Source organism: Triticum urartu, chromosome 1A (assembly GCF_056163025.1).
Source record: "Triticum urartu cultivar PI428250 chromosome 1A, HENAU_Tu73, whole genome shotgun sequence".
Classification (NCBI taxonomy): Eukaryota; Viridiplantae; Streptophyta; class Magnoliopsida; order Poales; family Poaceae; genus Triticum; species Triticum urartu.
The window spans coordinates 527,217,435-527,230,025 of NC_141873.1; the positions used below are offsets into that span (position 1 = coordinate 527,217,435).

Below are 12,591 nucleotides of genomic sequence, written 5' to 3' on the forward strand. Positions count from 1 at the left end.
CAGAGGCCTGGTCTGGGACCTTTTATAAGGTCGTCACCCGAGTGACTAACTGGTGGACCCAGGCGATCTAAACAAATCCCGCAACAGTCGCGCGCGCAGTACGTGGTGAAAAAGGTGGCACGGGGATCGAGGAGACTTGCCTAATCCGTCCCGATAACTCGGTTCCGTCCGTCTGGCGCACTTCCCAAAATTCGAATCCCGCGAGATCCGCAGAGAGCAGAACAACCTGTTAGACTGAAGACAAACATCCTCAACATCATCATTCAGAATTCTACCGTGAAAATTCACTCGACAAAAACCAAGAATGGACCAAGACGACTGAGAAAGGAGTCCACGTCATCACCTCAACTCATTGTTCCAGAACAGGATATACTCATAGCACAAAGAATGGGTCGGAAGTGTTCCCAACTCCTTCCCCACTCAAACCCTGATCCATTCGGGGGCTAATGATTAAGCTATGTACCTAGGGTATGGTCATGGATCTGTCCGACCTACCCTCCCCAAGGACATCTCTATAAAGAATCAGAAGCAGTCGAAGAGAAACCATCATCCACTCGATCATGAAGATGTGCTCACTCGACCACCTTGAAGACACTCGACCACCTTGAAGACACTCGACCACCAGAAGATGAGAAGCCCTCCACTCTGTAACGGTCATGACATAAACCATAGCTTTATGGGCATTTACACCACTTTATTGCAGACGTTACCAGTAACACCCCTCCTTTATGAGCATTGAACCTTGTGTAACGGAGGGGAGCTGGGGTCCTGGCGTACTCTATATAAGCCACCCCCTCCTCTGGGACAAGGGTTCACACTTTTCTGTAATTCACACACATATATTTAGTCGACCGCCTCCGGGCTCCGAGACGTAGGGCTGTTACTTCCTCCGAGAAGCGCCTGAACTCGTAAAACTCGTGTGTACAAGTCTTCCATAGCTAGGATCTTGCATCTACATTCCTACCCCCTATTCTACTGTCAGTCTTAGAACCATGACAAGTTGGTCCCCAGCCGCCGGCCCCAGGGCCGCCCCCAGGCGCATTTAAAAATAAAATTTGTATAGAAAATTTTGGCACAGTTCGGCGAAGTTCGGCTAAACGCGATAAATTTCGGCAAACTTGGGCATATATTAGACATGTTCGCCGGTTTTCATTACATAGCAAAATAGATAACTAAACTAAAAGAGAAACTGGCTGAACGCCGAGTAGTCGCCGTCGTCGCCGCCATCGTCGCCGCCGTCGTAGGACTTCTCCTCCTTGACGCGGCCGTCCCTGGTGGACCCCTAACCGGCGTCGGCAACGCGGGCTGGTGGCGGCGGCGCGTCGTCGTCCTCGCTGTCGTAGATGACGACGACCCCGCCTTCGTCGCGGCCGCGTCGGCGCTCCGCGAAGCGGCGCAGGGCGGCGCACTGGCGCTCCTTCTCCATCGCTATGGAGTCCCTGCGCGCCCATTCCAGGGCCGCATCGTCATCGTCGAGCTCCGTCTTCACCGGTGCGAGCCCCGGCTCCGTCTTTACCGGTGCGAGCCCCGGCTCCGTCTTTGGCTTGACGAAGCGCGGAGGAGGAGCCGACGAGGAGGCGTGACGGCCGCCCTCGTTGATGACGATGCCGGCGCTACGAGTGCGCCGGCCAAGCGGTGTCTCCGCCGCGGGCTCGGCCTTGATGCTGAGCAGGGCCGGAGCACTGGAGGAGTGCGAGGAAGATCGCGAGGAGGAAGAAGAGGAGGAGGACCCGAACCTCCTTGGCACCCATGGCCCAGCGCGTCGGTGGTGCGCCGGGGCAGCCACCCTCGCCGGGTACGCCAACAGCGGGACGTTGCCGCCCTCGAGGTGCGTCAGCACGCCCTCGAGTGTGCGGCCGGGGACGCCCCACCACAGGTGGCGCCCCTCGCTGTTCTTCGGGCCGCCGACCACCGGCGCGTCGTTGGTGGACGCCAACCGCTGCTGCTGGCGGCGCTGGAAGTACGCCGCCCAAGCCGCGTGGTTGTCGGCGGCGTACTGGGGGAGGGAGAGCTGGGCGTCGGTGAGGGAGGCCAGTGAGGCCACCAGTACGCCGCCCAAGCCGCGTGGTTGTCGGCGGCGTACCTCGACCTCCTCGTCGAAGTAGTTGGGCTTGGCCACGGCGTCGGGCAACGGGGGAACGGGCACTCCCCCGTCGCTGAGCCTCCACCCCGTCGGCCCGCGCGCATGTCCGGCGGCGCCGGGATGTTCGTCGGGAACAGGAGCCAGGACTCCTGTTCGCGCAGCGAACTGCGGCCAAAGCCGTTGGCCGCCGCCTCGTCTCCGGGGAAACGCTCTGCCATGGCGACGGGCTCGGGAGAGGTAAAGAGGGAGAGGGAGGGGCTGGGCAGCGGCGCTCGGGAGAGGTAGAGGGAGGGCTGGACGGCGGCGAGGGGCGGGGGCTGATGTGGGCACAGGCGAGTGAGGCCACTGGCTATATAGCCGCGCCGCGCCCGTGTGAACGTGTGCGAGGGAGGGGAGGCGTCCGCGTGCCGTCCCGTGACGCGCCGCCCATGAGGAATCAATGGCAAGGCTGACCGGCGGCAGCCTTGCCATTGATTCCCCGCGGGAACCGAGGCCGTTGGGGGAAGACGAGGCGCCGTGTCGCTGACGCGGCTAGCCCGCGACTTTTTCGCGCCAAAACAGCTCGCCCCGGCGCCCCCGGGAGCCCCCCAGCACGCCGGGTTCAGCCTGGATCCGCCGGCGCTGTTTTCGGCCCAGGCCAGCAAAAATCGGTCTCCTGGGGACGTGACTGGGCCGTTTTTTTGGCGCCGACGCGAGAAAATCGCCTGGGGAGGCCTTCCTGGGACGCGGCTGGAGATGCTCTAAGATCCAGAAAACATGAGCACCAACAACACTTGACCTAGTCTTAGAAGCGAGACTAAAAACCTTTATTTTATCTATTTATCATTCAGACGTGCATATGAGTTTTCACTAAATCGCATATTCCAGGATTATACGTAGTAGTTATAGTATAAAATATAAATTCTTAATTATGAATATAAAAATATAAAAATATAATATTATTGCCTCTAGGGCATATTTTCGACAACCTCCAATGCAATACGAGAAGGCCTCAGTCATCCTCATCATCGGCCGCGACCTCAGCCTCTCGCGGCGTGAGCGCTGAGTTTTGATGTCCCGAGCAGTCCGTCGACCGGCCTCCTGAAGAGAGGCCTCTTGCACGCGGCATTTCTCCAACAGGACCTCGACATCCAAACTACGGCCGAGAGCACTCTCCAAGCACTGCTGGAGTTCGCCCCCCTTGGTTCGACCTTGTTGCAATTGTGCACGGGGGCCCTCGATTATAGCCCGGTTCCTGTCCAGCACATCGCCAACGACCTGCAGCAGGGCCTGGCAGGACCACGCTTCGGCAAGCTTGGCATCGGAGTCGTCTCACGCGTGATTCGCCGCCCTCCGGTCGGCGTCAAGCCGCACTTGCATTTTCTGCATGCGGTCAACCGCTACCCCAAAACAAAGGGACGTTAGAAGGAATGTCTAGACTACAATTTCCTAACGATACAAACGAAGAGGACTTAGGGCATGTAAAATGGTTTTATCTTTGCAGTGCCATGTAGGATAAATACTCAGATGGAGAAAAGAGAAACTAGAGAAAAAGCTTTGCCTTCTCTTATTTAAGAGATGATTCCTTAATACCAGGCAGCAAGCCTGGTAAGCTATCTCAAAAAAAAAAAGAGATGATCCCTTAGCAACAGATCTCTCACTATATTTTTAGGAATAACTAGTTACTATAGATAAAACTAGCACAAATGCCAGTGCGTTGTAACGGGAAAAAAAACAACGGTTCCTATGAATGGGCCAGGTCGAGCAACTATGCCATAAGACAATGGATGGATCATTGATCAGGACATGCATGGGTATGATTCCCAATAAATTGATTTGACTGAAAAGCGTAACTTTATTGTTAATTAATTCTTTAGATGACTATTGGTACATTCTAAAATTTAAAAGTAGAACATGAAATAAATAGCGATATCAACAAATCTGAAGTAATAGCAGCAGCAATAGCGATATCAACAAATCTGAAGTAATAGCAGCAGCAATAGCGATATCAACAAATCTGAAGTAATAGCAGCAGCAAGCTAACCAATCGAGTGTGATAGCTGCGGTAAGCATCTATTCAAATATAATAATGCAGCAAGCATAATCTGCTCATATTTTTTAGTTAAGAAATATTTTTTTGGGTTGAACTCACATCAAAGTGTATTTTATTAGAAAAAAATATAGACACTTATCTTTTCTTGGAGGAATTCATATTAACATGTTTGATGCTTCCTGGGTTTGAATTGAATCTGTAAATATATTCCATGAAAAAAAGAATTTGTAAAATATATGCCCGATACCCTGAATTGAAGCTATGACTCTGAATTCTCCCTCATGTTACTTCCTATGTTTATTATCTATATCTACTCCGTGCTTCTTTTAACTCAAAGAAATATAGCCAATTTAGTTCACAAATGACACCAAGACGACCAGATCATATGTTCAAGTCACAGCCCACCCCTCGTCTCCTAGTATGCAACCACACAATCAAAGATGCGTACCAGAGCACTGAAGCGAACAAAAAAAACCCAGGGATGCTTCCTTCCTGATGCATGTTTGTTCTTGATGCCGAAGGACCGTGGCTTGTGTAGAGAGCAGACCATCAGATAATTACGTGCAACAAGCCCAGCACGCTGGACACACGCCACGCACATGACGACGGAGACGCATGCAGCCGGCCAGCATGCTTTGCCGCCCGAGTGGTGCACATGAGCGCGCATCGCACGTCACGCTCACCGGACATAGTTACCGGACACATGCGGCATACCAGCACAACCACTGTCATCGTCAAACCCATCGTCTGCTGCTAGACAACGGATGTCTCGGTCGTCTCGTCCTCGTGTTCCCTCCTTCCTCCTCTCCAATCAGGAAATGCTAATTCCCTCGATAGATTAGGTGGGCGCGTAGGCAACGGACGGTCTCGAGCGTTGCCAGAAAGCGCCACAGGGCTCTGGGACTCGCTTCTCAATTGGTTCTGAAGGTTTGCCGCCTAGCCCTCCTCTTCCATCCTTTTCGCTCACAATCGGCAGGAGGAATGAAGCACCCTGTGGAATTTGCCTCATCGTATGCCCCCTCTCGTCCGATGGCTCCACCTGCTAGTCCGCCTCTACCGCCAGATCCACTTTTTGCCTTATCTTTCACGAGCCAGTATTTATTGGAGGGTTAGAGGCGGCAGCCAGGGTTGTGAAGATTGGTGTCTCGTGTAGGAAACAAACACGAGCGGGGAGACCGGGAGTGCTTGCGAACGAAAAGACTCCAAGTGGCCAACATATATAAGACAAAAAAATCACCTAAACGGGGCGGGCAAAAACAATCACGCAGCGGGGGATATATAGGTAGATTAGTACCACCTTGGATATAGAAAATAAATATATTGAAGAAAAAAACTGAAAGCGTAAATTCACGGGAAGAAACGTGTTGTGACGGTGAACCCACGGAGTCAATCCGTGCTTTATTATTAAGGAAGGATTATCCTAGCGGGATCAGGGAAAAAATATGAAATAAATAAGCTAATTTGTTTCGTACATAAAAAAGGATGCTGATTATCCAAGCCCACCATAGAGAAGGGTGAGCGATGCTAGAGTTGCTGCCGCCGCTAGCTGAAGACAGGAGGGCAGCGCTGCCGCTGAAGCAGCCCAATGTTTTTTTTTTGTTTTGGTTCATTAGGTGCAGCGTCTAGAGGAACTTGCAGCCTCGGGAGCACATGGAAACTGTTGTTGAGCAGATTAGAGTCATCCTACAGACGTACATATTAGTAAAACAATCGAGCATATAAATTCGGTGCCATTGAATACCCTTGTGTGCAGCTAAAGTTAGCGCAATGGCACAATACGTGCTAAACTGCCATACGTCCAGTACAGGGTGCATGTTGCCGTTTCATGCAAGAGATTAGCATCTGAATTCAGGCTGAAATCCATGAGGCCATGAGGAACGACTGAGGATGGTCGTGGGTGTCGGACTACTCACTTCCGTTGCTGTCGTTTGACCTACAGATTGGCAGCAGAGAGGACCGGCTGGGTGGAGCGAGAGTATTTGAGAGCCGATTGCGGTGATCTGATCAGGTACTCGAACTTGAAGAGAATGACCAACATGGCAAGAGCACCCAAAAGCATGGTGCCAGCGTGAGAACCTGGAGTAGGCAACGTCGGTGGCTTATTCAGATAGGGGATTATGGCATACTTTGTGGAGACGGCGAAGCACTCGTGCACGGCTAGCCGTGGGCATCAAAACGCGTCCGCGGCAAGTCGTCCCGATGACCATGGCCTAGCTGCAGAAGCGAGGTCATGGCCGAAAGCATTGCATCAGGGACCGGTTGTCCAGCAGCTCCATGTGACCTACAGATTATCATGGTCTCCTGGAGCACAAGCATCCTGAGTGCGTGGAGCACCACAACGTATCAGAACGGGATTTGCCCAAAGAGCAAGGTTCTTGATAGGACAATGAAGTGGAGCCGTTCTAGCCATGCAGCCCTAAAAACGTTCCTTGGATCTTGGATGTCATAATCATGCAGGAGCACGCCCGTGATCTGAATCCCGTCGAGCGCGACCATGGGCGCTGCTAGCCGGTGGTGCAGAGGAGAAGGAAGGCGCTGGAGAAAGGGCTTGAGGCCGACGAGGGAGGAGATGACAGAGATGCGTCGCCGGTGGCCTCCAGGGAGGCGACGGTGGTGGTCAGCGAGAGGAGTGTCGAAGGGCTGCGGGGTGTCATCTCTAGCTTACGTGGCTGCATTAAGATAAGACTGTCTTATCAATTATTGTACATGCCCTTACAGACAGCGTCTGCAAGCGATGGGGCTGTGTCACTTATGAACCTGTCGTTTTCTGCCGCTTCTGCTCCCTCCATATGCCCCCACTCGTCAGCGTCATCCTCACCGACCTTGGCCACGAGCGTGTCCCCTCCACGACCCTATTCTACGCTTCATGAAGGCGAACTCGCATCACGCCGTCGCCGCTGCATATGGCGATTTCTACTTCCACCGCCACCCCGAGATTAAAACTGCTGACGGGGGGAAGAAACCTTTGTCGTTTTCTCCTCCCGCACTAGCAAATGGGTCGTGCTTGACTCGTTGTTCCCATCAGGGCGTATATAGGACCCATGCTACAAGGGCCATGGCCCAGGTCATAACGCTTGATTTCTTTGTTAACTGCAGCATTTTTGGCAATATTTAACACTGTAGAACGTGTTCCGCCTGGAACTGGCCCGGGGCTTCGCCCGACCTTGGCTACGCCACTGGTTCCCATACTGCGTGGCCTCACAGTGACGGTATGGCCGTGGGACAGCTCGTGTACTGGCGGTCAAACACCATGAATTCGAAGATCTGGAACGAGAATGAAGAGAAAATATATGTGCTTGACACGAAAACCATGGTGTGGTCGGTTATAGCCAGACAGTTGCCGGCTGGCGAATCGTACTGTGTGGCGGAGCACGGCGGGCTGTGAATCATACTGTGTGGTAGTTTTGTATCTATCGAAACAATCAAGTGATTTTGCCACGACAGGTGTTGGAACATTTTTTTCAAATATATCTTTGGCTGTGATATGTATCGGGGGATCGCTCACAAACTCGTGCAAATGAGCCCGCCAGGAGTGTTTTGTTTCTTAATTTTACACCTGGTTTCTTTTACCTAGCTAGCTCGCACATGCCTAGCAAAAACCTAGCTTGTATTTTTCCTAGGTTGATTTTCTTATAATTCCAGATAAATGTCCTAAAATTCAAATAAATGTTTGCAAATTCAATAAAAGTTCATGAATTAAAAATTGCAACTTTAAAAATGTTCACGAATTTTAAAAAAAAGATCATAGTTAAAAAATGTCTATGGTTTCAAGAAATGTCCAAAATTTTACAAATTGAAAAAATAATCACGCATTCGAAAAAATATATGAATTCAAAAAAGTTCATAAATTCAAAAAAAATCACAAAGTCAAAAATATTTTCAGAAATTTCTTGAATTTAGAAAATGTTCATGAATTTACAAAAAGTTCACAAGTTCAGATAATGTTCACGTTTAAAAAAATCTAGAATTTGGAAAATAATGTCAGGAATTTGAAAAACGTTTGTGAATTTCAAAAAACATCATGAATTGAAAATGAATAGTGAAGACTAGAAAAAAAACATTAACATGAAACTGAATACAAAGAGAAGAAAAATTAGAGAGATTGTTACTGGAGGTACGGATCGAACATAAAAGATAGAAAACGACGCGTCTGCTCGCTATGCGCTGGACAGGAGGAGGACTCCAATGCATTATCAGAATCGGCACCGGTAAACGTGTTTGATTTTGGCGCGAGTTCCTGAAGCTAAAAGTCGCAAGAAGTCTATCAGAGAGCCGGCGATCCAATCTATCGGCGACAAAGATGGGGGCCATGGGAGAGAAGCGAGAGCGCCAGCGTCAAGAAGCCCATGGCGCCGCCCACGGACGCTCTCGGCGACGATCTCCTCGGAGAAATACTCCGCCGCCTCCCCGACATGGCGTCACTCGCCAGCGCCGCCCTCGTCTGCAAGGGCTGGAGCCGCGTGGCCTCCGACCCGGCCATCTTCCGCCGTTTCCTCTCGCTCCGCACGCCCCCACTCGTCGGCGTCATCCTCACCAAGCGCGACCGGGAGTGCGCCGCCCGCCGCAACCCTAATCTCCGCTTCGTCAGGGCCTCCTCAACACGTAACCCCAAGCTGGCCTCCGCCGCGGCGCATGGCGATTTCTACTTCCAAGGCCACCCCGAGATTAAAGCTGCCGACGGGTGGCGCCTCCGTGGCTGTGACGGCAGCCACCTCCTCCTCTCCCGCGGCCGCTATGGGCCGGAAATCGCCGTCTACGACCCCCTCGAGCGGACTGCCATCTTCTTCGAGCCACCCGCGGGCTGGCACATGGTCCGCTACGCCATCGTCGCGGACGAGGTCGGCCCCTCGTTCCAGGTCATCGCCAGATGTCCCTGGTACAGCCATCGCTTCGCCGTCTTCTCCTCCCGCACCGGCAAATGGGTGGTGGCTAACTCGTTCCGCCACAGTTGTATCTGCGCGGATGATGGTATGGCCGCTGGGCGGTTCGCGTACTGGCGGTCCGACACCAAAAAATACCGGAATGAGAAAGAAGATCAGATATTAGTGCTTGACACGAAAACCATGGTGTGGTCGGTTATAACCGCGCCGTTCCCGGCTGTCGAATCGTACTGCATGGCGGACATGGCGGAGCACGGCGGGCTGTGCATCGTGTCCTGCAAGGAGCAATGCGTGCTGCTCTGGGTCCGTGATATCAGTGGTGGATGGGTGGTCAAGAAGGAGGTCTCCTTGCTGAATCAGTTTGGGTACTTGAAGAGGATTCGTCGCGACGAATGGATGAAGAGGCTGCGCATCCTCGCAATGAAAGCCGGCTATGTCTACATGGAGTTCTGGTCCATAAGGAAGTCTGAATCCTATATTCTTGTGCTCAATCTGAACGCCGTCCAGCTGCAACAATTCTTTCGCAACAATGCGGATGAGCGCTACAGAGGTGCTGCTTTTCCATTCTTTTTGCGGTTGTCACCTCTGCCTGCCGCAGATGATGGCAAAGAACTTCAAGATGCTTGATAGCATGGAGTAGGTAATCTCGTACTTGATCCCTTTGTTAGATTTATCTCTCTTGTTTCTACTTTGATCAATCTAGCTATTTATCTACTGACCTAGGGGAGACCAGGTCCCTGTTCTGAAAAGTTTCATGGGTTTATAATTTCTTAGGAATATAAATAGTTGTATAATGCACCTTTTTTTACTGGGAACTTCATCTTCCTAGGCACCAACCAGTTTCCCAGATTATTTTCATAGAACTCACAATCTTGTTTGAAGTTTGTTGCGTCAGTTGTGACCTGCTTCCTTATATGAACATACACCTGTTTTCCAGATTAATTTTATTGAACTCACTATCATGTATAAAAACAGCTGATTTGTTCCCAGAAACTGTTGATTTTATCGTGTCTTGTTTGCCCAGATAATTTGATCAAGTGCTAAACTATCTTTTTATTGGTCTATTGATAGATTGGTCGAAAGTTTAAGAAGGAACTACTCAGATGTTTATTTAAAGATGATTATTTTTCTCAGATATTGCAAACATATTATGAGAGATGAGAGTTGGCAGACTTGTGAGTAAAAGTGTGCCAAGAGAAATAAATTACTTCTTAAAATGGTTCCAAGTTACAAATAACTGATTCTTCTTGTTTTTTACCATTTTTCTTTTGTCACTTGAGACTTCACTTTAGTATGTAGACTGTAGTTAGCAGCTGAATTCTCTGTAGATAAACACATTGCAGTTCAGTTGATTTTCAGAAACGCATTAAGGCTTATTATTGGGTCATAATTTTAGTATGCTTAGCTTCAATATAGTTCTTTCAGTTATCTCAATTGAAGTGACAAGCTTAAATTCCATCATTTTTCTTTAACCAAACAATTTTACAGAATTATCTGAGTATTCAATACTTGGGAATGCATGAATCATGATCAAATTATCAAGCATGCTTGCCCATTTTAGTGTACTAGTTGTAGTGACTTCAAGATGACCAATGAGTGTTATAGTTTGTGGTGGAATGGATTCTATAGTAGTTTATATATGTAACAATGCATGGTAGTTTCCACATTTTGATGCATACTCTATAAACGAATCACCATGTGTTTCTCTAAAGGAAACTAATCTAGTGCTTTAGATTTCAGCTCAAGTTGCTACTAGTAACTTTGATCAGAAGGCATTGAAATGGAATTGCAGCAGCTGATTGGTACATGTTCTCTGTTTGGCAATATGAGTTTCGACATTGGAATGGAGATGTATCTGGTCTATTTTGCGGAAATAGCTTCGGTGTAATCTGAATTTAGTCCTTTTCCAGTTATGAGACCCGTTTGATGTTAACTCAATGAAACCTCAACTGAGACGGTTTGTTTAATTTCAGTCATGTACTCGTGTTTCATCTTAATTATCAAACCAGCGTGTGACATCATAATTCAGCTGGGTAGTACAGGGCTACATTTATATTCACCCTGCCATTCTTACAGAAATGCTGTGACACATCATTATGTTTTTGTGGTCATCCACTATCCCAGCCTCCCAGGCACTGAGGCTGAGTGTCCCTGTAGGTGGCGTTGTGCATCTTGATCGAATTGTTAATATTTTACCTAGAAATTTGTGCCATGAAATAGAACGTATGAATGGGTTATTTTGTTACATTGCAGATTGTTTTTTGCCATCAAAGTATATATATTTAGTGTTTTGTTCATTTTTCCATGAGAATTCAGTAGCTTGTAGCTCCTGCTGTATTTGTTTTTTTAGAGAAAAAGGGTGTGACCCTTGGTTTCATTTTGTTAAATGAAACCGCATCATCACAGTGAATCCTTGTTTTCATTATTTTTTTGTTCCTGCAGCTTCTCATTTTTTTAGCACTTGATCCACTTGAGATCCCTTCTCTTGGAGGACGATCTAAAACAGGAGTCAATCATCATCATCTTAATCAAATACTCCGAATTTGGCTCCATTGCCTAAGTTGGCAAGCAAAAGATCAAATATACTAATGTTGTGCGAGGCCTATAAAAGTATAAAGTAAGTTCAGAGCATGTATATCTTGGATCCAAACAAGGTAAGAACACAAACTACCTCATTCGTTTGTTCATCTGATCAAATTCCCTTTTACTCCTTAGTGAGTTTGATCATATCAACAAACGAGAGAAGGTACCTTAATACTGTAGAAGATATGAGTAAACAAATAGTCCATCGTTGAGACAGTACATGGTCTGCAAGCGAATTCAGAGAGTTCACAAAAATTTAGAGACTCCATCTCATGAGAGTACATGGGAGTCAGACGCCTTTGACTTCGAAAACGAGCAGAAGTAACTAATGGCTGGGGTCAGAGAGTTCAAGGTGGTGTTTTTAGGGATTATGAGGTGAAGACTCGATTCCCACGAGCCATATGAATTCGAGGTTTGTTTCGGACTTTACTCAGTCTACTTCATCGTCGTCGAATGGTGGGATATAGTTGTTAGGTTGATCTCTCCACCAATGGGCCCAACGGCTCATTGGGCCCTTGATCCACGCTCTGATACCATTGTTGTAATCTGTAGATCGTGTAGGAAAAATAAGAGAAAGTGGTCGGGTCTCGCGCGGCGCGGTGGTGTAAGCCGTCGCCCGCGGCCGGCCAGGTGCCTCGTGCGGATGCCGGATGGCTAGAGAGGATCGCGGGTGCGAAGTGGATCACAGGAGGGCTCGACCTCGCTGCTCTCTCTCTGCCACAGGAGAAAGAAGAGGGAGAAAAGCAGAGGGAGAGGAAGGAGAGGCTCGCCGGCGCACTGGCATCCGCCGCCGTTGCTGGCGGCCGGGGCAGAGCCCCTCTCTGCGCCGCCCGCGAGATCCCGACGAGAGAACAGCGTGGCTAGGGTTTCGGCAGAGAGGCGTCTGCGGACTAGTTTTGACCAACCGAAAGTCGCCCGTGGCCATAGGATCCCCACGGAAGGACCAGATCAAAACCCTAGAGCGGAGCGGGCCATTGGGCCGAAAGGGAGAGGCAGCACCACCCCGCATCGCG

At 49.4% G+C, this 12,591-nt stretch overlaps 1 protein-coding gene across 1 annotated transcript; it reads left to right on the top strand.

Moving 5' to 3' along the window:
* The first annotated feature begins 8,071 nt into the window (after nt 1-8,071).
* LOC147992214 (uncharacterized) lies at nt 8,072-9,625 on the top strand. Its single transcript, XM_087540000.1, has one exon. It carries the CDS (start codon nt 8,462-8,464, stop codon nt 9,620-9,622), a length of 1,161 nt encoding a protein of 386 aa, XP_087396126.1. The 5' UTR covers nt 8,072-8,461; the 3' UTR covers nt 9,623-9,625.
* The last annotated feature ends 2,966 nt before the right edge of the window (nt 9,626-12,591 follow it).